Source organism: Manis pentadactyla, chromosome 14 (assembly GCF_030020395.1).
Source record: "Manis pentadactyla isolate mManPen7 chromosome 14, mManPen7.hap1, whole genome shotgun sequence".
NCBI classification, from domain to species: Eukaryota; Metazoa; Chordata; class Mammalia; order Pholidota; family Manidae; genus Manis; species Manis pentadactyla.
Window position 1 is genome coordinate 5,315,590 of NC_080032.1, and position 27,167 is coordinate 5,342,756.

General features: G+C 40.4%; 1 protein-coding gene across 6 annotated transcripts in view; it reads right to left on the reverse strand.

The window, feature by feature from the left end:
- SPECC1L (sperm antigen with calponin homology and coiled-coil domains 1 like) overlaps window positions 1-27,167 on the reverse strand; it is a 129,301-nt gene that overhangs the window by 18,245 nt on the left and 83,889 nt on the right. For all 6 annotated transcript variants that reach the window (XM_057492234.1, XM_057492233.1, XM_057492230.1 and 3 more), the window contains 3 exons: window positions 19,982-20,065; window positions 17,796-17,952; window positions 12,046-12,148 (listed from right to left, as the gene is read on the reverse strand). In XM_057492234.1, the coding sequence (XP_057348217.1) occupies window positions 12,046-12,148; window positions 17,796-17,952; window positions 19,982-20,065 (344 nt within the window). The remainder of the gene's footprint in view (window positions 1-12,045; window positions 12,149-17,795; window positions 17,953-19,981; window positions 20,066-27,167) is intronic.

A 27,167-nucleotide genomic window follows, 5' to 3' on the forward strand; every position in this document is an offset into this window, starting at 1 on the left:
TTCTCTCAGGGCATTTTCCCTGGAATGCAGCCAGCATGCTATGATGCCATCCAGGCCATGTGGAGAGGCTGCATGTAGGTTTCCAGTCCCAGCCCAGTGAAAGATGTAGCAACAGCCACCATCAACCACCAGACACATGCAGGCGGGCCCCTGAGACAAAGCTAAGCAGAGATGAGCTGTCCCACCAAGCCCTAACCAAACCATAGATTTAAGAGCTAAATAAACACCATTAACTTTTGGGGTGGTGTTTGTTACACAGCAGTAGATAACCAGACCAACCTCCTTTCTCTTAGATCTAAAGAGCCCATTCCGAAAGGACACCAGTTTCTCTTTCCTTCCCAACACAGAATCTAATGGTTAATTACCCTTTCCTTACTATCTTTCAGGAGGCAGCAACAGAGCATCTTCACAAATAACCTGCTTCCGCAAACACAGAGGTCACCCTAAATTTCCTGAATGGCTTCAGGCTAAAGTCATTTGTGAAAAGCCAGAGCATCATGTATATAACATAATTAACCTGTCAAACTTCAACTCCTCTGTAGACTTTACATTGTAATATTGGTATCCCATCCAAAGTGGATGAAGCATTAGAAAAAAAATTTCTCCTAATGTAAGGAAGTAAGGGCTGCCAAATATTATTTGACTCAGACAATTTAACAAATCTGCTTTTAACAATAATTAAGCAGCTCTTGAAAAATATTACTTATCTAATTTCTATTTCTTGCCATTATTCACAATAAAAATACTTACTGTTCAGACTAAAGAGTCTGGGACCCTGCTAGGGAGGCGGGATAGCTTAGTAGAAAGAGCCTGGGGCTGGGCATTGGAGAACCAACTGTACCATCTCATGCAAGCATGCCACCTCTCTGAATTGAAGTTCCCTCACTTGTAAAGTGAAAGCTCAGTCTGTATGATTTCTAGGGACTGCCTCAAGTCTTACTTTAACTTCTGAGAGTGGAACAGGTGCTGATTCAGATGAAGTACTTCAAATTTTATCTAAGCAAATGAACTCTTGAGATAATTACCTGATAGCTAACCAAGAGCACTGGCAATCAAACCACCTCACCACATTGAGCAAGCTCCACAGTGGGAGTGAGGAGGGGAAAGAAGGAAGGTAAGAGGAGCAGCACCCTGAGTTACGGAGGGTGATGAGCCCTGGGCTCTGTTAACACCCTGCAGGCCCCTCCCCTTCCAGGACGCCACAAGCCCACTCTGTTGATCAAGTCACTGCAGGCATGTCTGATGGACTGCTGCAGCTGTGTACAGTCCATGCCTCCGCCAGGCAGCTCGGTCACCGTTACCGAATGTCTTTCCCAATGCATGGTCCTGAATGTAGCTCTGAAAGATGCTCACAATGGGAAAAGTAAAAATCAGCATTTAAGAACTGGGGATATGTGGAATTCCTCCACTTTTTCACCTGTATAGGAAAATCTAACTGGCGTCAGATGGGGTAGAGGAGAATGCTCCTTGAGTAGTGTCACCTACCACACAATGAAACACTGATTAACTAATTTATTGTAATGGTACTAAGCAATTAATTTTAAAAATTGCAGCCCTGACATTTCTGGAAATAGATGTTAACAGCTGCTGTCAAATCATGTTTAAACAGAATCCAAGTACATTGTGATTCTGGGAAAACTTTGTTTCCCAGCTGCTATGTTTGGCATAAAAGGAATCCCCTGAAAACAGGAAACAGTTCTTTTGCTCCACTGTGACCGTGAAGTGACCATCTAACCTCTGTGTACAACAGAGGACACAGGCCCAGGACAGCCCCAAGATGTGAGCTCTTTCTATTCCCTGGTGGCTCCTTGTAGACATGTGAACTTCTTGCCCAGCTACTGAGAGATTTCTGGGCAAAGACATCATGTTATCAGTGCAGAGAATGATTAGACAGTAGCAGTTTTAATGCTTCATTGGAGAGAATTTTGAGTATATGTAACTCCACATAAAGAACAGACTGCAAATTGGGCCATTCTTATTCCCTTTGTTCAAGTATTTTTAACCCCTGGAACACAGTGATATTTACAAACAATAAGATCTTTCTGTATAGAAACTTAATTTCCATGCAAAGTGACAATATAAAATAACAAAATTTAGACTTTCAATCTAGATGTGATTCAGATCAAAACCCTTATCTACTGCCTGCATACACCTTTTTTATTTTTTAACTTGGGAAGACATTCCTCTGACCTAAGATTCCAGTTACAGAAGAGGAAATTAAACCAACTAAGCTTTGCTTTGACCAGCAGTTAATTCCAAATCCATTATTTTAACTGCACTCTATCTACTGGCAGAACTCTCACCTTTTCTAACCTTTCCCATTCCACACCCCACACCCCCATCCAAATTGAACTTGAATCATGAAGAGAGGATGTTAGGAAGGTGGAAAGGGGAGAGAGAAGGAAAGATGGGAGGAAATGGCAATCCATAATGTTTCCCTGAGAGAGACTGAAGGCCTCTTTTAAAAGGGAGAGGAGTATCAATAAAAATAACATGCCACCCTCAACACTGGACAGACAAGGGGAAGAGGAATCTTGTGAGCACAGGACACTTCTCTATTCCCTGGCCCCTCCCAGCATGCAATGGTCAAGAGGAATCACAAGAAACCTAAACCTCTGGAGCCAATCTTTTCACAGTTGAGGAAAGCTACCTTTATATGGAGGATTCAGTCACCCCATGACCTTTGAACTGCTGGAATGAGTAGTGGCCCAAGGGAACATAGCTAACACCAAGTGCCTGAGTTATTCAGGTAGCAAATATCATATAAACACCATGCAATTTACTAAGAGAACTTCCTTTTCTCCCATTTGCCCACAGACAGTCTAATATTCCAAAGGAAGCTGTGAAGAACTGAGCTATTTTTATTTTTCCTTTGGTTCTTACTCTACTGACTCTCTTTATTCCACAGGGACACATAATTCTGGGAGAATGAAAGATAAATGCTTTTTTTTTTGGTGCTCAGTGGCAGAGGGTCAGAGGCATGAAAAAAGAAGCCAGAGGAGGCTTGCTAGGAAACTTCCAGCTGTGATAGAATGGAGGTCGATAAATCCTCTCCCTAAAAAACAAATATAAAACTGGACAGAAGTGTCAAAAATAATCGTTTCAGGGCTCTGGAAATCAAAGGCAAACAACTAATTAAGATGCATTGTTCATAAAAAGGGAAGAAAACTTCAGGTAAGAACAGAGGTGTCTTTGGCCCTCTCGCCTAAAATTGCTCTTATCTCTTTTCTTCATTTAATTAAAAAAAAACCATTAACATTGAATAAAGCAATAATTATAACACTGTACTACTGGGTTTATAACAAATAAGTATAATACATATGACAAGGGGAGCATAAAGGAAGAGGAAATGGACTTACACTAAAGTTGTATTTTACCAAATTAAGTCAGAAAAACATTAAGTAAACTGGAATAAGATGTATGTTGTAATCCCTAGAATCTTCATTAGGAAAATAACTTTAAAAAATAGTAATATGGTCACACTCAACTATGTGCTACCTGCAAGAAATGCACTAGAGAAATATATATCATCCTGAATGTATTTACAAGAAAGCTAGTGGCTGCATTAGTATCAGATCCAGACCAAGCAGATTTCACAGCATAGAATATTATCAGGGAAAAAGGAAGTCATTTCGTAACGACAAATACAAATTTCTCGAGGGGACATATCCTTAACAAAATACACTGTTTAGAACTGCACGGAGAAACAGAAATCCACAACCATAGTCAAGAGGTTCTGATACCCTCAGTTCAAAAATTGATAGAGTAGACAGAAAATAGTTAATGATACAGAAATGTGAACATTCTCAATGATGGGATCTAACTGACTTTATAGAATACTTCTCCAACAGCATTAAAAAAAAAAAACTATAGACCATATTCTGAGCCACAAATGAGTTTCAATAAATTGAAAAAGGACTCAAGTCATAGAAAGTGTGTTTTACTTGATTCTGTTTTATAGATCCCAATTCTCTATCTCTTCACGTACTTTCTAACATATTAATCAGTTATTTTAATGGCCTCTCTAAGAGTTCCAGTATCTGGAATACTTTAAGTTCCTTCCTATCACTCATTATTTCTCTTGATTTTCAGTCATTTGATCAAGTTTACTGGCATGTCTGGTATTTCTGATGGAATGAGAGATATTGTGTATCAGAGTGGAAGAGGCAGGATGATGTCATCTCCCTCCAGAGGTTTTACATTTCTTCTGGCAGGCAACTAAAGTGAGGGCTGATCACTTTGATCTAATCAGTGAAAGTTTTGATGCTGAATTTAGAGCTGCTCTCTTCCAGCCAATCTTTATTTGTAAGACATAGTTCTTTTGAGGTCTCTACTGAAATCTCAGGGTGTTTGCCAAGGTCATTCTTCTTTGGCTGGCCTTGAAGTCTAATTTTTGTCTCCCTAGTACTGTGAGAACTAAAGCTGTGCTTAAGCTTTTATCCTTTTGGCAGGAGCTTTCTGCTTGATTTCTCCAAATCTATTTCAACATATTTTAGGAAGTGACGAATAACCCGACGGCAAAAGCTAACCCAAATGCTGAGTTCACTACTCTGAAGTTGTCTTTTCCCTGGGATTTAGGGCCCTCAAATATTGGCCGCCTTAGTAGCTCTGAATTCAGATTTTAGTCTCCCTACTCAGTGATTATGGAACAAGCCCTGGTCCACTACCTTCTGTTTGGTCTCTGCCGCATGCCAAGAGCTGGCAAATGCCTCAAGGGTTTAAAAAAGCAGGGGTAAATATGGGGCTCAACTCAATGTGTTTCTTTCTCTCTGCAATGTTGGCTCCTTCCAAATTTGTCCTTGCTATCTTGGTTATTAGTCCCTAGTGTCTTCAAATATATATATATATTTTTGGCATTTTAAACAAAACAGTAGTTCTCAGCAGAGTTTGGTCTGATATTCTACTATAAAGAGTAGTTCATCTTTTTAAATTACTTATGTGTATTTTACGGACTAGTCCACAAGCTTTCCAAGAGTAAGAACTACCTTTATTTCCTGATTTCTGCTTCAAACCCCAGCACAACACAATGCATAGACTTTAGTGTGTATTTGATAAATTAATTTTTATATTAGGAAAAATTGGTAGAATGCATAGCACATAGAAACATCACTTCTAAATCAATCAAGTCCATCAATTTTTCTCATTCCACTAATCTCCACTAAGAAATGTGCAATCTTTTTTTCCTCACCCTGAGCACTAATGAGCAAATTCCTCAATAAAAGTATGCATTCTTAATGCTTATTTATGATTATCTTATGCAATACTAAAAGCTTTTGTTCAATTGTTAAAACAATTTTGTATTAGATTAAGTGGTTTCATTATCCTTTGGATTAACTAATCTATTTCTAGGTCTATTATTTATCAGAAAACAATGAGACTTTTCATCCAAAGCAAAGCTTTCTTAAATTAACCTTTAGAGGCTCCTTGACTGTATTTGGTTAGGGTTTTCCAAAACAAGGGAACAGTATTACAACAAAAGCTGCTAAATATAATAAACTTTAGAACCAAAGAAGAGTATACTGAGAGTATAAATTATTTTCTCTATTACCTGATTATTCTTCTAATATCAATCTTGTACTGTTAATCCCTAAAGAAATGGGTAAAAGAACCGAAGGCAGTTGCCTCTGGGAAGCAGAAATTACAGAGGTGATAGAACAGGGCAGTAGACTATCATGTCTCTTTATAAGCACTGAAGAATTATTAGAGTTAACTCCATATTTAAATTAAACTTTAAAACATAATTTTGTACAAAATGAGGCACTGATAAAAAAAAAAAAAAGATGATATAATCCTTACAGTACTAGCTTGTATAATATGCCGTAAACTCATGATATAGCCTTGAGGGAGTCATTTATCCTTATGGGGGTTTCAGCCCCACATTTGTGGACCTGAAAGTAAATCAGAATGTCAAGGCCCTTTCAACAGTAATATTCTAGTATTCTAAAACTTCAGTCAACAGTAAGTGGCAGGACATAATTTAAAAGAGAAAAATTTATTTGTTACATAAAAGGCAAACTCACAAGGGCTTGTTTTGTAATGGATGGTTAATGAAATTACAGTGATTAGTACAATTATTTTAGGATGCCTCTTAGAGGAGTTAAAGGAAGATGATATGGGTATTAGGGAATCTATCTCCTCTGATTAGACAGCTCCTACGACATAAAGCATGCATGGTCCAAGCATTAATGATGCATTTGGGGCCTGAGAGAGCAGTATGTGCTAAGTGTCACGTAACAGCTACTGCTCTAGTGAGCTAAGCCAAGTGTCACAGCCTGCCCTTTCCTGCAGACTGTGAGTAGTCAGAGACTAAAGGACTGGTCCCACACTGCTGGCTCCGAAGGATGGGTATGCTAATTCATATTTACAGCTAGATAAGGAAAGGGTTCTGGTACCTCTTGTATGGCTCTTGCCAAACTAAGAGCTCTATCAGATACATCTTTCAGCTCAAAAAAGATGATGCGTTTCAGACTATCCAATTTTAACTCCCAGAACTTCAAATAAAAGAACCAGCATCTTACCTAATTTTAAACAGCAAGGATAGAAATCTATCTCACAGGGAACAAAAGCCAGATGAACAAGCCACACATTATATATATATATATAATTATAGAAATGTCCATAAGAAGTAAGGAAGAGGGGAACTGGGTTTGTAGCATAACACTGTCTAGTATACAAACAAGTTTTTCTTTATGTATGTTTACTATTCTGTTTTGCATTATATTTCTTCCTGCACTGTAAGTATAGTAAATAAAAAAACTTACAATATTAATATAAGTTCTTAAGGAATTACTTTGTGTGTTATTTTAACTTAGTACCACGTGCCTTAAAATATGCAGTCAGAGAATTTAAGTGGGAAGGAACCAAGAGACATTAAATCATCGATTTTATGTCTGAATTATCTCAATCAACTGTGTTGACTGATATGTGGTTTTCTCCTTTTATTCTATTGGTACTGTGTATTACATTAGCTATCATATTTAACTTTCTAATCAACTTGATACATGGCAAAGTTCCATACACAAGGGGAGGGTACTTTATAATTATATGAAATTACTCAACTAGTACTCTAGGAAGATTTAAAGGTTGTGATACAACACCCAATACTGTAAAAGAAAATAATTTAAAAATCTATTAAACTGCAATATACGCTAGAAAATGTGTATGACTGCCTCAGTTACTCCTCCATTTTACTAAAGAAGAAACTGAGGCTCAGAGGCTAAGTAATTTGCACAGGGTCACACGGTAAGGGGCAGAGTTGACATTCAAACCTTACTTGACACTCTTAATCATTACTCTATGTGTGATTCTCATAGTGTGGTCTTTGGATCACCTGCACTGCTTGTAAAAATGCAGATTCTAGGATCTCATTTTATATCTCCTGAATTACAAATCTTTAGGGGTAGGTCCCAAGAATCTGCACTTACCCTACAATCTTCACAGGATTTAACATAAAGATTTGAGAACCATTGTTCTAAAAATGAACCTTTAATATATCCCATTACACTTAATATATATATAGGGTTCACACACAGCTCTGCCACGGGCTGTCTTATGCTAGATGCTGAGTAGGCAAAGACAGGCCCTTCTAAGGAGCTCACAGTCTAGAAAGGAAGACAGACATGCAAACTGACAACCTTGATACCCTTGTGATATAAGCTGTGGGGTTTGGGAACACAGGGAAAGTGAATTACAGATGCAAAGACCTCTCCCCCACAAAGAGTTAAGTCCTGAAATACAGAAAACACTGCCCTGGATTGGACTGGAGACAAGGGAGACCTTGGCTCCTTCATCTCTGGGAACAGGGGCATGAGCGGGGCAAAACCAATCTCACACAGATCCTGACCTCTCAACTAAAGGAGCAGACAATCTCCAGACGGAAGGGGTGGAGTTAAGGGGGTGGGGAGCATTTAGGGCCAAGGAGAGACTGGGGAGTTCACAGGAGTGAGGAGTCAGTAAGGCCACTCATGGCCAGTCACAGAGGACCATATACTGTGTTACTCCAGTTACATGAAATGTCTGGAATAGGCAAATCTTGAGATACAAAGTGGATTAGTGGTTGCCTATAGAAAACAAGGATTTGCTAATGGACAAGGATTTTCTTTTGGGGTTGATGAAAATATTCTACAACTGACTGTGGTGATGGTTGCACAATTCTGTGAATACACCAAAAAAAACCATTAAAAGATAAATTTTAAATGGGTGAATTGTATCTTGTGTGAAATATATTTCAATTAAAAAATTCTGTAATGAAAATAATTACATGGTGGTGCAACACTGAGTTATGCTTGAGATTTCAAGTCTTAGATCAAACTTAAAGCCATCAGATTTGATGATCTTGCCATTCGGAAGGTTGAAAAGATCTTCTTTATGCCTGCCTTCAGGTCTGGAGTATTCATTTTCAGGTTGGAGCTTTGTGTCTAGCTTCTCTACTTAGCATATTATTTGCAAAGTTCATTCATGTTGTAGCATGTGTCAAAAGTTCCAATCCATGGCCAAGCGATATCTTTCCATTTATTTATATTTTCTTTAATCTCTCTTAGCAGTGCTTTGCAGTTTTCCATGTACATCCCTGTGGCTAAATTTCTTTCTAAGTATCCTTATTCCTTTTGATGCTATTATAAATACATAGGTTGTCTTAATTTCATTTTCAGAGCTTTCATTACTAGTATATAGAAATGCAAGTGATTTAGTATGTTGACCTTGTATCCTACAACTCTGCTGAATTTTTTAGCTCTGAAGTTTTTATGTGAGTTCTTTCAAGTTTTCTAGATCTGAATCATGTCATCTGTAAATAGAGATAGTTTTACTTCTTCCTTCTCAATAACTTTTATTTCCTTCTTTTGCCCAACTGCCCTAGCTAGAACTTTCAGGAAAATCCTGAATAGAAGTGTTAAGAGTGGACATCATATCTGATTCCTGATCTTAAGGGGGAAAACTTTGTCTTTTATCATTAAGCATGATGTCAGCTGTAGGTTTTTCATAGATTCCCTTTAAGAAATTGAGAAAGTTCCCTTCTATTCCTAATTAGTTCAGCGTTTACATCATTAATGGATTTTTAATCTTGTCAAATACCTCTTCTGTGTTGACCGAGTGATTAGGTGGTTCTCCCTTTTATTCTATTGATAATGTGTGTTACATTCATCATCGTATGTTGAACAAACTTTGCATTCCTTGGATAAATTCTACTTGGTCAAGGTGTATGGTTCTCTTTATTGGCTATTAAACTGTTTACCAGTATTTCATTGAGGATTTTTGCATAAGGAATACTGACTGACCCATAGTATTATTTTCTTGTGTTATCTTTTCCTGGCTTTGTTGTTAGGGTAATATTGCCCTTGCAGAACAAGTTAGGAAGTGTTCTCTCTTATATTTTTGGAAAAGTCTGAGAAAGAATGATGTTAATTCTTCTTTTAAATATTTGGTAGCATTCACCAGTGAAACCACCTGGTTCTGGACTTTTCTTTGTTGGAAGTTTTTTTATAACTAACTCAATCTCTTTTTGTTGTTGGAGGTCTATACAGATCTTCTTCTTGAATAAATTCGGATAGTTTGTGTATTTCTAGGAATTTGTTCATTTCTTGTAGGGTATCCAATTTGTTGGCGTACAGTTGTTCATACTATTTCCTTTTAATCCTTTTTATTTCTTAAGGTCATTAGGAATGTCCCCTTCTTTTATTCCTGGTTTTAGTAATTTCAGTCTTTTTTTTTCTTTGTCATTTGAGCTAAAGGTTTGCCCATTTGTTGATCTTTTCAAAGAACCAACTCTTGGCTTCATTGATTTTCTCAATTGTCTTTTCTATTTCTTTCATTTCTGCTCTAATCTTTACTGTTTTCTTCCATCTGACTGCCTTTGGCTTAGTTTATTCTTTTTTTTCTACTTTCTCAAAGTGGAAGGTTAGAGATTTTTCTTCTTTTTAAAAGGAGGTGTTTACACCTATAAACTTCTCTCTCAGAGCTGCTTTCTATGCCTCTCATAAATTTTGGTATTCTGTGTTTTCACTTTTGCTCTCCTGTATTTTCTAATTATCCTTGTGACTTATTCTTTTGCCCACTGGTTATTCAGAAGTATGGTTTAATTTCCACATTATCCTGTGTTAAAATTTTCTAATTTCATTCCATTGTGATCAGAAAAGATACTTTATATAATCTCAATCTTTTACAATTTATTGAGACATGTTTTTTGACCCCACATATAGCCTATCCTGTAATGCTCTACGTGTACCTGAGAATGTGTACTCTGTTGTTGCACAGCCCTGTAGATCCAGTGGGTGTGGGTGCGTGCGTACTAAAGTATACAGTCACGTCTGTCCTTGCTGATTTTCTATCTAGTTATATCCTGGTCATTTTCTTTTTTTGCTAAGTCATTTTTTTTGGTTGCAGTAAAATATAGCTAACATAAAATGTATCATTTTAGCCATCTTTAAATGTACAGCTCAGTGGCATTAAGTACATTCATACTGTTATGCAGCCATCACCACTGTTCATCTCCAGAACTTTTTCATCCTACAAAACTGAAACTCTGGCCCCATCTAACAACTCTCCATTAGCCCCTGCCCTTGGCCAATCCTGGCACCCACCATTCTACTTTCTGTCTCTATGAATCTGATTACTCCATGTGCCTCATATAAATAGAATCATACAGTATTTCTCTTTCTGTGGTATGGCTTGTTTCCTTTACTGTAATGTCTTCAAGGTTCATCCACACTGTAGCATAAGTCAGAATTTCTTTCCTTTTTAAGGCTAAATAATATTCCACTGTATTGCATATACCACATTTTGTTTGTCCATTTGCCTATCAATGGACATTTGGGTAGTTTTCATGGTTTAGTTACTGTGAATAATGCTGCTCTGAATCTGGGTGTCCAAATACCTATTTAAATCCATGTTTTCAATTCTTTTGGGCATCTATCCAAGATCATATGAAAATTCTGTTTAATATTTCGAGGAAGTGCCATACATTTTCCACTAATAGCCACACCATTTTACAATCCTGCCAAGAGTGCACAAGGGATCCAATTTCTACTCTTTGTCACCAACACAACTAGTCTCCTCTTTATCTAAATGGTAGCTGGGGATATATAGATAATTAGTAAATCCTCACTGACTATTATGACTTTCTGAGAATTGAAGTCTGGTACAATACCTTAGCTCTTTAAGTTGAAAATCACTGGCTGAATCATGTACAAATTTGTCTACAAGGCACTTATTTGTGGCAGATCTTCTCAGTCCATTCCTCCACTATTTCACTTCCTCTTTCACAAAAAAACTGATCGTAAAAGTTGCAGCTAGTTCCTTTATGACATACATTTGATAAGATGAGGGCTGTGATAAGGCCAAGAATACAGAACTCTAACTCCCTTCTTGTGTTGTACTTCTGTGCAGCTGTACCACAATACGACAGCATCAGGAGCACTGGCTGCAGGCCGAGAAGAGTCTCTGTTACTGAAGTCATACGTGGGGACACTGGGAATCTAAGCTGTACTTTTTAGCAGACTAATAATGGGTACATTTTAGGTTTCTGTTTTGTGAAGAATTAGAACTGCCTTTCTAAATGCCATATTTAACATCATTTAAAATAAAACCTGAATAAGATATTGAAAGAAAAAAGAGAGAGAGAGAGACCGACAGACAGACAGGAGAGAGAAGGGCAGGTTACCAGGACAGTGCAGACGTGAAATGGTAAGGACACAAGGACAGCACGGTGGGAAGGAGGAAATGCTATTGAGAAATAAACTTGCCAAAATAAAACCTTAAACACAGTATGAAAATAATTAAAGTAAAACAAGTATGTTTTCACTCTTAGCCCAGATGAGACCTCAGTAAGAGAATCTAACCAGGACTTAAGGTACCAGAAAGATGAGCTCATCTGGAAAGGTAAGAAACTATTTCATTCAAGTGGCACTCGGTCCAGTATGGAGTAGACTTACTGCTTCCTTGAAATGCGGTGCGGTACTCGTCATTTCTCCTGTGACACGGGTGGTGCGCTACAACACTCCAGCATTGTTTTCCAACTGCCCATGTGGGACAAGAGAACCGTATGATTACCTGATAGCCTTCTGTTTTCTTCTGACACCACTTCAGCAAGGCGTTCCTCTTTGAGCCTCCATATTCTCTTGCCAATGCTGAGAGTGGGTCCTTCCTTTCTTCCCTAGGTGAAAATAAGGAACCATTTATAAACCAGAAATCCCACAAAGAAGACAACAGTGTTGATTTGCATCCTTGAAGAGGGTAAGTACACATATTAAGGCATCTAATAGCAAAATTTATCTTTTCATTTGCTTGTGTTTACCTATAAATTTTTACAGGGTCCTCATAAACCACCTAAGGTCGTGGGTTTCTGCTCTCTGTATCCACATGGAAAGTGGCAAAGATTCCATGTAGTGTGCATCCACAGTAACAGGATGCCTTCCAGGGTACTCAGGCGAGGGGGAAACAACCTAATACTGGCAGCATGTGAAAGTCGTCATGGCTGCCTTCCATTCACAACCTTACCCTTCCATAGTCTTTATGTTTTAATTTTTTTTTTTTTGCTTATTTTTGTTTCCAACTTTTCACATCCTCAATCATTTCATCTTTTTTTAAAAACACAAAGGACAAGGTTATACAAGGTGAAGGATTGTAAGGCATAGTTCCTGCCTTCAAAGTGCTTACAACTGGGGGAAGCAGGTATGACAATAGATGACAATAAATTCTAAAAACATCTGTAATGTCTCAAAAGTGTTTACTACTAACTTGTACATCTTTATTGACTGTAGGCACATCGAGTTCTACCTGGCATGGAAAAACGGGAGTTTCCTGTAAACTCACTCACTCATTCAGTACATCCTTATAGAGCACTACTGTGCCAGGCAGCATGCAGGTGCCAGGCAGTGGACAGTAAGTAACACAGGGTCCCTGCCCCTCAAGGAACTTCAGTTAACTATAGGATGGGCATATTAGAGATGCTTGAGGGAAAAAAGTATCAGTGGCTATACATAACTCATTTCTTAAGTTATATGTAGAGTACTTTAGGGCACTAAAGTAGGCAGAATAAATACTCTGCCCCAGATAAAAAACTGAATCGAAAATGATTTTGTGATCGCCCTGGTAATGAAGCAGGGGAGGCATACAATCTGACTCACCAGTAGCAAATCCTTCCTTTTAGTAGCTACTTTGGAAGTAGAATGGAACACAGAAGGATACCTGGAGAGTGTGCTTTATAAAATAACTGACTCTTGACAAAGAGCATACTTTAAATGCTTGGTCTGTTTTTAAGTGATTACTTTATAAGTAAAGCAGAGTCTAGCCCCACATCCCATAAACTTAGGCCATTAAGTGTCCTTGAGATTATTATGTTATAAGAGGTTTAATATTCTTCAACACATTGATTCTGTCTGTATTTACCCTTCAAAGTATGTTAGGAAATCAAAGCACACCTTTGAACTAGGTTTAGCACCTAGAAGTGAACCTTTTCCAATGAAGTTCAAGGTGCAATGACATAGCACCCATTTTTATTTATCTTAATGCCAAAAGTAAAATACAAAACTACCTCAACATGCAGTTAGACTTTTACGTTCATGTGCCAGCCCACCAGATTCCTGCTCTAATTTAAAGGGTTCAAAGAAGTTGTTGTAATACCAACGAAACTTAGGAAAAGAGAGTAAAGGTAAAGATACGTCAGGAAATGCAAAAAGGTTCATATCAACCTCTTATGTTATAGAAAATAGCTTAAGAGCATCAAAGATGAGTAAACTCTCTGGACACAATAAGAAGCTACAGAAGGCAGCCTCCTAGAGCTGGAGGGTTGTCTCTTGTACCTTCCTCATTTTAAGATGAGGAAACTAAGACTAAGAGGTGCCTGCTGGTCTTTATAACTTCTAAGTGAGGGAGCCGGGAAGAATGGGTGCCCTTTCCACAGGAACGTGCGGGCAGCCTATCACCTAGGACAGAAAGACAAGCACGGACGTGTTCTTCCCTGCATCAGCTGGGGCACAGCATGAGCCATCCTCATCCCGGCCTCTTGTACTTGCTCCAATAGTGCTCTGCTAATAAGACTACTATTCTAAGAAGCTGGATCTCTAGAGGCAGGGTTTTTAAAAGTAAGCATATAATTTGAGTCTGAGAGGCCAAAAATTCCATTTTATTTCAACTCTTTAAGTCAGCATATGGCTAAAGCTCTGAAACCCCCATTCTTATTCCTCCTCCGATTCTTCTTAATATGTCTCAACAGATTTTCCTCATCCCTAAAAATGACGCATGCTAAGCTATTTTTCCCTCTAAATTATAAATTCTTAGTCTCAAATGGCCTCTGACATAAGAGAAATACAAATTACATATACTGTTACATTTTCATGTATTGTTTTTATCAATGATCAGTGTAGCATCATGTTCTCAGCTCACAGTCTAAACAATTAGAGCCATATTTGGTAGCTCTTATTCTTTTATTGTTTTTCTAAAAATCTGCTGCCGAAATTAATCATCTTTCCCTTTGAAAACCTCCTGGGTCCATCCCTCCCTTACATGTCCACTGGTAACACCCTGGTGCACACTTGATAACTTTGTCCCAGGAACATAACGTCCTTGTAGCTGCGTTCCCGAATTGTACAGAACAGTCCTTGAATCGTCTTCTCACATTAATGCATTTACACCACTTACAGCTGCTACTACATCAAGTGACTTAGATTGACTTTAAAGGGGGTCCACTGCCTGGTCATACCCTACCTAGTCAATTTTTTATTCCACTGCCCCAGGAGATAGGCCTTCTGTCCCATCCTCTGCATGCACACTACCACCTACCCACAGCTCCCCAGCTCCTTGATTATTCATCCTTCTGTGTGTTCACTCAAGTCACTGACCTTGTAATGACAGCCCGCCTTCTCCATCTGCGACCCTCAAAAGCTCCAAATTTCATTAATCTAGACACCTTGCCTAACACTCCACTCACACCCAGTATTCAAATTTCACAATACTTAGCTTTTGTATTCAACTATTTTCTAATTTAAAAAACCAAAACCAAAACAAAAACACCAAAAAAACATCCAAAAAACAGTAGTTGCGAGTATGGGCCCCCTAACCTCATCCATAAAAAGAGGGGTTTGGAGAGAGAGAACCAAGATGGCGGCATGAGTAGAGCAGCGGAAATCTCCTCCCAAAACCATATATATTTTTGAAAATACAAGAAATACAACTAATCCTAAAAGAGAGACCAGAAGACACAGGACAACAGCCAGACCACATCCACACCTGCGAGAACCCAGCACCTTGCGAAGGGGGTAAAATACAAGCCCCGGCCCGGAGGGACCCGAGCGCCCCTCACCCCAGCTCCGGGTGGGAGGAGAGGAGTCGGAGCGGGGAGGGAGAGGGAGCCCAGGACTGCTAAACACCCAGCCCCAGCCGTCCAGATCAGAGCACAGACACAGTGCGTGCGTGGGGTGCTGGAAACTAGGGAAACAGGACAGTAAGACCTGTGAGCAGGTCCCCACAGCCAGCGCACCCGGGACAAAGAAAAGTGAGTGCTTTTGGGAAGTCTTAAAGGGACAGGGACCCCACAGCTGGACGGAAGCATCCTGGGACACTTAGTCCAGCAGCTGCAAATCCTGGGGAACTCTGGGTGCCTGAACCCCTGCAGCGCAGCTCGGAGGCCCCTCACAGAGATAAACAGCCTCCCACCTGTTCCCCCTCTGATGCGGCTCCACCATATCGGAGCAGCTGCCCGAGGCAGGCCACGCCAACAGCAACAGCAGAGACAAACTCCATAGCGGCCGGGCAAGAATCAGAAGCCCCATCTACACGCAGCTGCCCAGCACAACTCGCTAGAGGCTGCTGTTCTCCCAGGAGAGGAAGGCCACAAACTGGCAAGAAGGGACTTTCACTTACCCAACACACGTGCCAGCTCCCCACAAATCTATCGCCATGAAAAGGCAGAAGAAATTGATACAGACCAAGATCACAGAGGCGAACCCTGAGAAGGAGATAGACCTAACCAGTCTACCTGAAAAAGAATTAAAAATAAAGCTCATAACCATGCTGATGGAGCTGCAAAGAAAGAAAGATGCAAGAGCTAAGGGATGAAGTCCGGAGGGAGATTACAGATGTCCAGAGGGAGATTACAGACGTCCGGAGGGAGATTACAGAAATGAAACAATCTCTGGAAGGATTTATAAGCAGAATGGATAAGATGCAAGAGGCCATTGATGGAATAGAAACCAGAGAACAAGAACGCATAGAAGCTGATGCAGAGAGAGATAAAAGGATCTCCAGGAATGAAACAATATTAAGAGAACTGTGTGACCAATCCAAAAGGAACAATATCCGCATTATAGGGGTACCAGAAGAAGAAGAAGAGAGAAAAAGGAATAGAAAGAGTATTTGAAGAAATAATTGCTGAAAACTTCCCCAAACTGGGGGAGGAAATAATCGATCAGACCATAGAAGTGTACAGAACTCCCAACAGAAAGGATCCAAGGAGGACAACACCAAGACACATAGTAATTAAAATGGCAAAGATCAACGACAAGGACAAAGGCAGCTAGAGAGAGGGAAAAGGTCACCTACAAAGGAAAACCCATCAGGCTATCATCAGACTTCTCAACAGAAACTTTACAGGCAAGAAGAGAATGGCATGATATATTTAATGCAATGAAAGAGAAGGGCCTTGAACCAAGAATACTGTATCCAGCACGAATATCATTTAAATATGAAGGAGGGATTAAACAATTCCCAGACAAGCAAAAGTTGAGGGAATTTGCCTCCCACAAACCACCTCTACAGGGTATTTTAGAGGGACTGCTCTAGATGGGAGCACTCCTAAGGCTAAATAGATGTCACCAGAGAAAATAAAATCACAGCAAAGAAAGCAGACCAACCAAATACTAACTAAAGGCAAAAAAATAAAATCAACTACCCACAAAAGCAGTTAAAGGAAGCACAAAAGAGCACAGAATAAAACAACCAACATATAAAGAACGGAGGAGGAGGACTAAGAAGGGAGAAAAATAAACAATGACCAGACTGTGTTTAAAATAGCTCAATAAGTGAGTTAAGTTAGACAGTAAGATACTAAAGAACCTTTGAACCTTTGGCAACCACGAATCTAAAGCCTGCAATGGCAATAAGTACATATCTTTCAGTAATCACCCTAAATGTAAATGGACTGAATGCACCAATCAAAAGACACAGAGTAATAGAATGGATAAAAAAGCAAGACCCATCTCTATGCTGCCTACAAGAGACTCACCTCAAACCCAAAGACTATAGGAACAAAGAAAGACTGAAGGAACAAAACAGCAGCAGAATCATAGAACCTAAGAATGGACTAACAGTTACCAAAGGGAAAGGGACTGGGGAGAAAGGGAGGAATAAGGGTGGGGAAAAAGAAAGGGGACATTACAATTAGCATGTATAATGGGCTGGGGGGCACGGGGAGGGCTGTGCAACACACAGAAGACAAGTAGTGATTCTACAGCATCTTACTACGCTGATGGACAGTACTGTAATGGGGTTTGTGGGGGGGATTTGGTGAAGGGGGGACCCTAGTAAACATAATATTCTTCATGTAATTGTAGATTAATGACAACAACAACAAAAAAAAAAAAACCACTAGTTGCTTGGGGAAAGAAACTATCCCTTTATTTGTTTTACCTTTTCCTTCTATACCTTCTTACCCAATTCTGGGTATAGAGATCAGAAAACATTTAATAATAGAAAGGAAAGAAAAAAATCAGTGCTCGAATGCCACTATCTTACAACCTGATCATTTACTCTCAAAAGATCAGGAAAGGTAGGCATGAAGTGCATCAGTATTAACTGCTGACTACCTTATCCGGCTTCGGGTCGTGGGCGTCACGGACGCTGTGGGAGAGGAGGAGAGGGAGAGCTGTGGTGACGTGGTTCCCATCGCCATGAGGGAGGCAGGCGATGCTCCCTCGGGTGCAGAGATGTCTCGCTTCATCTCTTCACTACTTCTTCGAGACACTGATTAGGAGAAATAGTCGTTAGGCATTTTACAGGAAAACATTTTAAACTGAGTGCTTAAGACACTTTCTTCAGTAGATTCCAAAATGAGAGAAATTACAGAAGGAAAAATTTACATCATCTTTATCTGATAATTTGAAAGGATTTTTTTCACTTAAAAAACTGTTAAGAAAGGTTCAGTAGGTAAAATACGCATTGAACCCCACATTGCCCAAAGGCACAGAGTGTGTCTTACCCACCCCTGTAACACTCACAGTACCTACCTGTCGAGCACAGTAAGTACTCCATGAACATTCATTTAATCACAAATACAACTGAAAATCAAAGGCTAATTAGACCAATACTTGGAACTACTTGCTCTCAACTAAAGTCAACACAACCCTTCAGAACTCAGCCAAAATACTGTCCAAGAGAAAGGAAGGGAAGAGATACTTCAATACAAGGCTGCACTGAATTCTGGATCAATTCTCAAAATTTATGGGTATATGAGTGCATATACATGTTAAGATAAATCAAGCTGTACACTAACATTTGTGCATTTTATTGTATGTACCTCAATATAAAAATTTTAATGTAAATGGAGAAAAAGGAAATATTTTAAAACATTTTTTTAATAAAATTGAATATAAGTAAAAAACAACTAATGAGACAAACAGAAAGCCAAAAGGTGGCAAGTCAACTACTGAGAAACAAGGACAGTCAGAAAAGTCCTATTTTGAAAAGTCTGGCATAGTAAGACATTGCACCTTGTTAGAATTACAGGAGTTCTGAGAACCGTGAAGTGGAAGTAGCCGCTTCAGCTGTTGAAAACAGAACCACAAAAAAATCAACTTTCTAGCAAGAAAGTGCTGAGTATGAACAGGTGAGCTGCACACAGTGAGAAGTAAGGTGGGAGACAAAGTCCCTGACCTCAGAAAAATTCTCTGTCGCAGCAGAAGATGCTGGATATGCATGAGCTACACACTGCATCACCCTGGGCTGGCTGTGGTATAGTCTGCATCATAATCATCAGTGATTTCTCCCCCAATTACTAAAACTACCCCCTTTTATTGGCTGAAATTTTCTTGATGATTTGAGGTAACCACAAGTAGAAAATAACTCTGCATTAGTAAACTGATGTTTTTAAAGATCCAAAGACAGATGCTTTCTCCTATTACATGATCTTATTAGAATGATGCACTTAAACATTTCGGATATAATTATGCAATTTTTCTTGTTTTTTCTTTCAATGTCAGATCTCTGTATGCCTTACATCAGTAGTTTGTTTTAAGTGGTGTGCTAGCAAATTGGATAAGACCTTTCAGAATTTCATAGAAAATTAAGGAAACAGAAAGACTTGGAAAAACTCTATTATAGGAAAGGGCTTTAGGATGGTGATTTTGGCTGGACTTCCCACTGATTTAAAGACCCAGCTGTGATGTATAAACACTGTACTAACTTAAATCGATGTACAAGTGGGATGTTACCTGTATGAGGCAGAGCTACAGGAATTTCTCTTTTCCTGATCTAATTTCTAACTGACCTATTAAAAGGGAAAATAATGTGAACAACTGATAACTGAGAGGCAACTCTAGGTGACAAAGTGAGGCCATCAAATTCACCATTATAGGATGGCTTTACTGTACTGGGAAAATCTGGCTTCCAGAGAATTTTCGGTGTTCTCTGAAATAACTCTAACACAGTCATGACACACTTGGGATAAATATTCTCATCTTTCACAACTGTATCAACTTTATATGAAGCTGTATTTTCAGTACATCATCCAACCCACTCTAGGCACATAATAAATACTATTAAATGAGTGGAACTATCTGGTTTTGGGGATTTAGTTGTTGTTAATCAGGGCCATGAAATGTGATTTCTATAGAATCTGGGAGATACAAGAGGGGAAATTCAGAGTGGAAAATGATCAACTCAAGAGCCTTAAGGGGGCAAGTACAGGTAAACAGGTTTAAAGAGCAAGTATTCAGTGCCATTACTAAAATTTCTGTAAGTCTCTTTAAAGGAAATTTCAGATAAAAGCCATTACCTGAGATGGCCTTGGCACTTTCCATCGCAGGTACTCTTGGTAGTGAAGCTGGTCGGCTGGTTGAAGAGGTTCTTAACAGATGCTCTGTGCAAAGAGGAAAGGGCCACAATAAGGGGATCTGCCCAGGAAGAGGGAAGGAGCGCGGCAGCAGGAGGGTGCGTGGCCCTCCTCGCATCTTGAGGGCTCATCTTCCTCTCCCAATCCAGGGTACCTCCACAATTCCCCACAGAGCCCATTTAAACAACTTCCGTAGACAAGGAACATGGGAAAACATTTCATTCAATGTTTAATTTCTAAATATTTATTTCTATGAAACCTTCGACACAGATGAGTGCTTCTAAATCACTAACTGCTACCTACCTCTTTGATGCAATTCAACCAAAATCCAAAGTTCCTGTATGTGTCTTGATCTAAAAGCACAGACTAAATGAAAACCTTGTCCTTAAGTGGGGAAGCCATACATGTATACTACCAGTCAGGATGGGGTATTAGAATAACAGTGATAAAGTGCTATCAAACCACGGAGGGAGAAGCCAGTCACTTTGATTTCAGGCAGCAGGGAGGCTTCAACAAAATGACAAGAAGCTGGCCTTTACTAGTAGAGAAGAGGGTGGGGAACAGTATTTCAGCCAGGCAATAACCAGAGCAAAGGTATTCAAGTTAGAGAACAATAAAATCCCAGCATGGCTGAAATAGGGGGCCTATGGAAACCACAGAGGGCAGCAGGAAAGGGGGCTTTAAAGGCTGACTAACAAGAGCCTCCATGCCCTGGTATGTGGACTTTAGCCTGAGGGAAACAAGGACGTGTTGGACATCCTTGAACATTCAGAGAAGGATACCACCAGATGCTGCCTCCGTCTATGTCTGCAGCCTCACCTGTTCTCCTCCTCCCTTGCTTTCCAAACACAAGCAAGCTGTACTGGAAGTTCTCCAAGTTCTTGAAGGTTGGCACTAGCTGTTCTCTTGCCCCTACACTCCTCCTCCATTCCCTCCTCGGCCTGGTGATCTTGATCCTCCTCTGGGTCTAGCTTCAGCATCACTTCCTCCAGACCTTCCTCCCTCGTGGTGGGAGCTCCCCACCCCCAGACCAGCACTCTTCTTACCCAGGGCTACGAGCCTGAAAAAAGGGCTATCAGGCCAGGATGATGGCAGAATGGAGGTGTACTGCCTGTCGGGGGATAGTAGGACGAAGGAAATCGTCATCCCTTATACTTAATGAAGACTATTAGTCTCACTGTCCAAGAACGTCCCCTACAGCAAATGTATTTAAACAAGAGGAAGGCAATACTGACCATGCACTAGTGAAACAGATCATTCACCACTTCTTTTTAAGAACTGACAATTTAAAAAATTCTTTCCTTCAAAATATGCTGTTGAAAGTAATAGCACATGACATTGTCTTCCAAGGATAGCACATCTTTTATCCCAAAAAGTATTTTCTAAGCATATAAGGAAAATTTGGTTGTAATTACACACTATTTTGGAGGGGAAGGGCGTGGGAAACATGAATGTACTTTCTTATAAAGACAGAACTTACACAACCTAGAGTCATTATATCTTTCTTATATTGAACAAACATCACCTCTGTGCAAAGAACCTATAAGCAATATGGGAGTTCAGAAGCCAGCATGCATATGTAGTTTTGGAAATTATTAGCATATAGCTGATGGGGTAAGAAGTGAACCTGGAGAGATGAGGGTATGGTGACCTTAGAGAAATTTCATACAGTGGTGGGGACAAACGGAAAGAAAGTATTGAGGAGTGATTGGAAGATAGGACGGAGACGAGCTGTGCACTGGTGAACAGAGGGTATAGCAGCTGGAGGAGGTGGGGAGAGAGGGCGATTTTTTTTCCCAATTGGAAAAAGATGTGAAAGAGAGGGTAAAGTTAAAGCTACAGACGGGTGTAATAGCATGAGGCTAGCAGTATCTGTGAAGACCCAAGGGGATGAGATCCAGGGCTCAGATAAAGGGACAAACCTACAGAGATATTCTGCTCGCTTCTGACAAGACACATAGCAATACCATGAGCCTATTAGGTCTGCTATTTAATTCTTTCCTATTTTAAGAAATCAGAGGAATAAATAGGTACAGGGAGTTGTCCATTTATTGTTTCCCAAATCAAATTTATATGCAAAAGAGTAGGTTTAAAAATAGCAGCCTAGAGGAGGGGCAGAAGATGGCGGCATGAGTAGAGCAGCGGAAATCTCCTCCCAAAACAACATATATCTATGAAAATATAACAAAGACAACCCTTCCTAGAATAAAGACCAGAGGACACAGGACAATATCCAGACCACATCCGCACCTGAGAGAACCCAGCGCCTCGCGAAGGGGGTAAGATACAAGCCCCGGCCCCGCGGGAGCCGAGCGCCCCTCCCCCCAGCTCCCGGCGGGAGAAGAGCAGGCAGAGCGGGAGGGAGACGGAGCCCAGGACTGCCGAGCACCCAGCCCCAGCCATCCTGGCCAGAGTGCAGGGCGCTCGATACTGGGAAAACAGGGCAGCAAGAACAGTGAGCGGGCACTGGAGGCTGGGCGACAGAGGGCATAAGAAAAGCGCGCGACCATTTTTTTTTGCTTTTTTGCTGTTTTGTTTTGGCGAGCGCTTTTTGGAAGTCTTAAAGGGATAGGGACCCCAATACTAGGGAAACAGGGCAGAAAGACCAGTGAGCAGAGGCCTGAGGCTGGCACCGCAGAATAAAGAAAAACGAACGACCACCTTTTTTTTTTTTTTTTTTTTAATTAAAAACTTTTTTAATTTTTTTTTTCTTTTTTTTTTTTTTGGTGGGCGTTGTTTTGTTTTGGCGGGTGCTTTTTGGAAGTCTTAAAGGGGCAGGGCGGGTCACTTAATCCAGAGGTAGGGAATCCGGGATCTCTGGGCACCCTAACCCCTGGGCTGCAGGGAGCAGGGAGGCCCCTTACGGAGATAAATAGCCTCCCAGCAGCTCCTGCTCCAACGCGACTCCACCATTTTGGAGTAGCTGCCTGAGCCAGGCCACGCCCACAGCAACAGCGGAGATTAACTCCATAGCAGCCGGGCAGGAAGCAGAAACCCTGTCTGCGCGCAGCTGCGCAGCACAAGCCACTAGAGGCCGCTGTTCTCCCAGGAGAGGAGGGCCACAAACCAACAAGAAAGGAAGTCCTTCCAGCCGTCACTCGTCCCAGTTCTGCAGACTATTCCTATCACCATGAAAAGGCAAAGCTACAGGCAGACAAAGATCACAGAGACAACACCAGAGAAGGAGACAGACCTAACCAGTCTTCCTGACAAAGAATTCAAAATAAGAATCATAAACATGCTGACAGAGATGCAGAGAAATACGCAAGAGAAATGGGATGAAGTCCGGAAGGAGATCACAGATGCCAGAAAGGAGATCGCAGAAATGAAACAAACTCTGGAAGGGTTTATAAGCAGAATGGATAGAATGCAAGAGGCCATTGATGGAATTGAAATCAGAGAACAGGAACGCATAGAAGCTGACATAGAGAGACACAAAAGGATCTCCAGGAATGAAACAATATTAAGAGAACTGTGTGACCAATCCAAAAGGAACAATATCCGTACTATAGGGGTCCCAGAAGAAGAAGAGAGAGGAAAAGAGATGGAAAGTATCTTAGAAGAAATAATTGCTGAAAACTACCCCACACTGGGGGAGGAAGTAATCGAACAGACCACGGAAATACACAGAACCCCCAACAGAAAGGATCCAAGAAGGGCAACACCAAGACACATAATAATTAAAATGGCAAAGATCAAGGACAAGGAAAGAGTGTTAAAGGCAGCTAGAGAGAAAAAGGTCACCTATAAAGGGAAACCCATCAGGCTAACGTCAGATTTCTCAACAGAAACCCTACAGGCCAGAAGAGAATGGCATGATATATTTAATACAATGAAACAGAAGGGCCTTGAACCAAGGATACTGTATCCAGCACGACTATCATTCAAATATGACGGTGGGATTAAACAATTCCCAGACAAACAAAAGCTGAGGGAATTTGCTTTCCACAAACCACCTCTACAGAACATCTTACAGGGACTGCTCTAGATGGGAGCACTCCTAGAAAGAGCACAGCACAAAACACCCAACATATGAAGAATCGAGGAGGAGGAACAAGAAGGGAGAGAAGAAAAGAATCTCCAGATAGTGTATATAACAGCTCAATAAGCGAGCTAAGTTAGGCAGTAAGATACTAAAGAGGCTAACCTTGAACCTTTGGTAACCACGAATTTAAAGCCTGCAATGGCAATAAGTACATATCTTTCAATAGTCACCCTAAATGTTAATGGGTTGAATGCACCAATCAAAAGACACAGAGTAACAGAATGGATAAAAAAGCAAGACCCATCTATATGCTGCTTACAAGAAACTCACCTCAAACCCAAAGACATGTACAGACTAAAAGTCAAGGGATGGAAAAACATATTTCAAGCAAACAACAGTGAGAAGAAAGCAGGGGTTGCAGTACTAATATCAGACAAAATAGACTTCAAAACAAAGAAAGTAACAAGAGATAAAGAAGGACACTACATAATGATAAAGGGCTCAGTCAAACAAGAGGATATAACCATTCTAAATATATATGCACCCAACACAGGAGCACCAGCATATGTGAAACAAATACTAACAGAACTAAAGGGGGATATAGACTGCAATGCATTCATTCTAGGAGACTTCAACACACCACTCACCCCAAAGGATAGATCCACTGGGCAGAAAATAAGTAAGGACACGGAAGCACTGAACAACACAGTAGAGCAGATGGACCTAATAGACATCTATAGAACTCTACATCCAAAAGCAGCGGGATATACATTCTTCTCAAGTGCACATGGAACATTCTCCAGAATAGACCACATACTAGGCCACAAAAAGAGCCTCAGTAAATACTAAGAACCATAGGAAAAGTTGGAGGGGGTCCTTCAGAACTGCACAGATATCCATTAAAGTATAAATACAAGAAGGTAGGATTTCTATCTGAATTTCTCCTGCGAATTTCCCCACTAGGGCTAGATCTCGGGCTTAGTCAGAATCTGATTCTGATTTACCCTCTGAAGAATGAAAATTGCTGTGAAACTTTTTAAATACATGGTTCTCTTTCTTTTCTCTATTTTAACTTAAAAGTAAAGAGATAATAACTTTTAACAAAGGTTTGGCTTTCTAGTAAAGCCTCCTAAATTTTATCCCATTTATTACAGGTACTCTTACCATAAATCAATTTTTTCAAAACAGTGAGCTTTAAATAGTCAAAAGTAATACAATTTAGACAGGTAACAGAATGAATTTCTTTACAGAACATGACTACACTTGGAACAACCAACTTTCTCGGCTACCTGTCTAAGGCCAGGACACAAACATGACCCTCACAAGGTCACACTGATGGTGGACAACCCTGGGCTCCCCAACCATCTGAGCCACCCAGCAGAGAGCTTTGCTTAACATTCTGAACCCTATTAAAAATCACTGTGCAGGTGGGAACACTGAAGACCTTTTCTAGTACCGGTATCCATATACCTTGTAGCAGATCTACCCTTTCCTGCTTAGGCCAACACTACTTCACATTCTATTTACAAAGATTCACTGAGGCAGCACCCGTCATGACCCTAGCCATTTAATTCAACTGCCAAACAATACCTACAAAAGAGCATCTGATTAGTTCATTTATAATAAGAATTCTCTGGTCCAAAATATTTTCCTGCAACTGCTGCACAGCATGATGCTAAATCCGAACAAACAGACAAAAAATCCTCACCTTTTACAATATACTTAACTGCAAAAAAACAACAAATCCTCTAATTTAACTGTAGCATTCCACAGGCAGAACTTCTTTAAATTTCAGTAACTGAAGCCACTAGAATTTTCAAAATGAAAATTACAGACTATTTTTTATTTATGCCAAGATAAAGACACAATTAAGGAAGAACAGCCGTTCAAGACAGAGCTCAGAGGGCTTACTCTCTTACCAGTTTGGATAAACAGTGGCTTTTTACGGCCAATCATCATTTGATTGTTCTTACTTTTATAAGTGATTTCTTTCCTTAATGACTGTTTAAGATAAAAGATCTATCATCAAATTTTCAAATAAAATTCACCTGAGTGTGTTCCCTTTGTGTATTTGCACTGTTTCAATTAAGCCCCATTAAGGCGTTGTAACAGAGTAAGGCAGAGAATTAGATCAGCATGAACACAGACTGACCACAACACCCAGGCCTAGCTGCATTATCATTTGATACTTCATCAGAGAACAAAATGAAGCGAGCCAGGAAAAGGTTTAATTCAGCAGAGCCCAGAGATACTTAACACATTTATTCTGTGCCTTCAATAACCTTGGCCCACAGACCTTCCACACCCAACCCCTCCCCCTCAAAAATGCCAAGATAATAGGAAAAATCAAATGGTAAACTTTGCCCAGTTTCTCAAATCTGTCCTTTCCTAAGAATCACCTGGGTGCTTGTGAAAACAAAGCTCCCAAGCTCCCTTTCCTGGAGAGTCTATGTCAGGATATCTGAGCTGAAGCCCAGGATTCTATTTTTACCAAGTGACCCAGGCAAGTATGACGAACAGGCAAGTGCGGCTCTGTGGGTGCTGGCTTTCCCCAGCCACTGTCCTACTGTGAGCCATCGAAGTGGGAGAAGGCCCCAAGGGTCAGCTTCAGCCTGTCCTCAGGAGGTTGGAAAGGCCCGGAGTCGCTTCTCACTGGAGCATCCCACCCTCCTCAGAGGCCACCTGGGGCCGGGGGTCTCAGTATTCGCCGGTGTTGTAGGATCACACCAAAGTACTCCAGAGGGGGTCTCTCCCACAGGGCTGTCTCGGAACGAGGGCTGCCCATACTCTCAAAGGCTGGGGCTCCTGGCTCGGACCACATTTGGCTCTGACTACAGGTCAAAAGGCTGGTATTACTGGCAGAATTGGGGCACAGGCAATGGGCAGTGGTGCGGGAGTGCTCCTAAACCCCCGGCTTTCATGTTTGCCCTCAATGCATGCAGCTTTAAGATGACCAGAACACAAGGCACCTTGACACTTTCTCACAGCCACTTGCTGGCAGCCAAGCAAAATCCTGCAATAAACTAAATAACTCTTTTATTCTAGGAAATAAAGAGCCATCATTCTCAGTCACGTGTGATACCAAGAAAAAATTCACACAAAACAGTAATAACACCAACCAGTGAGCATTTACTGTGGGCTAAA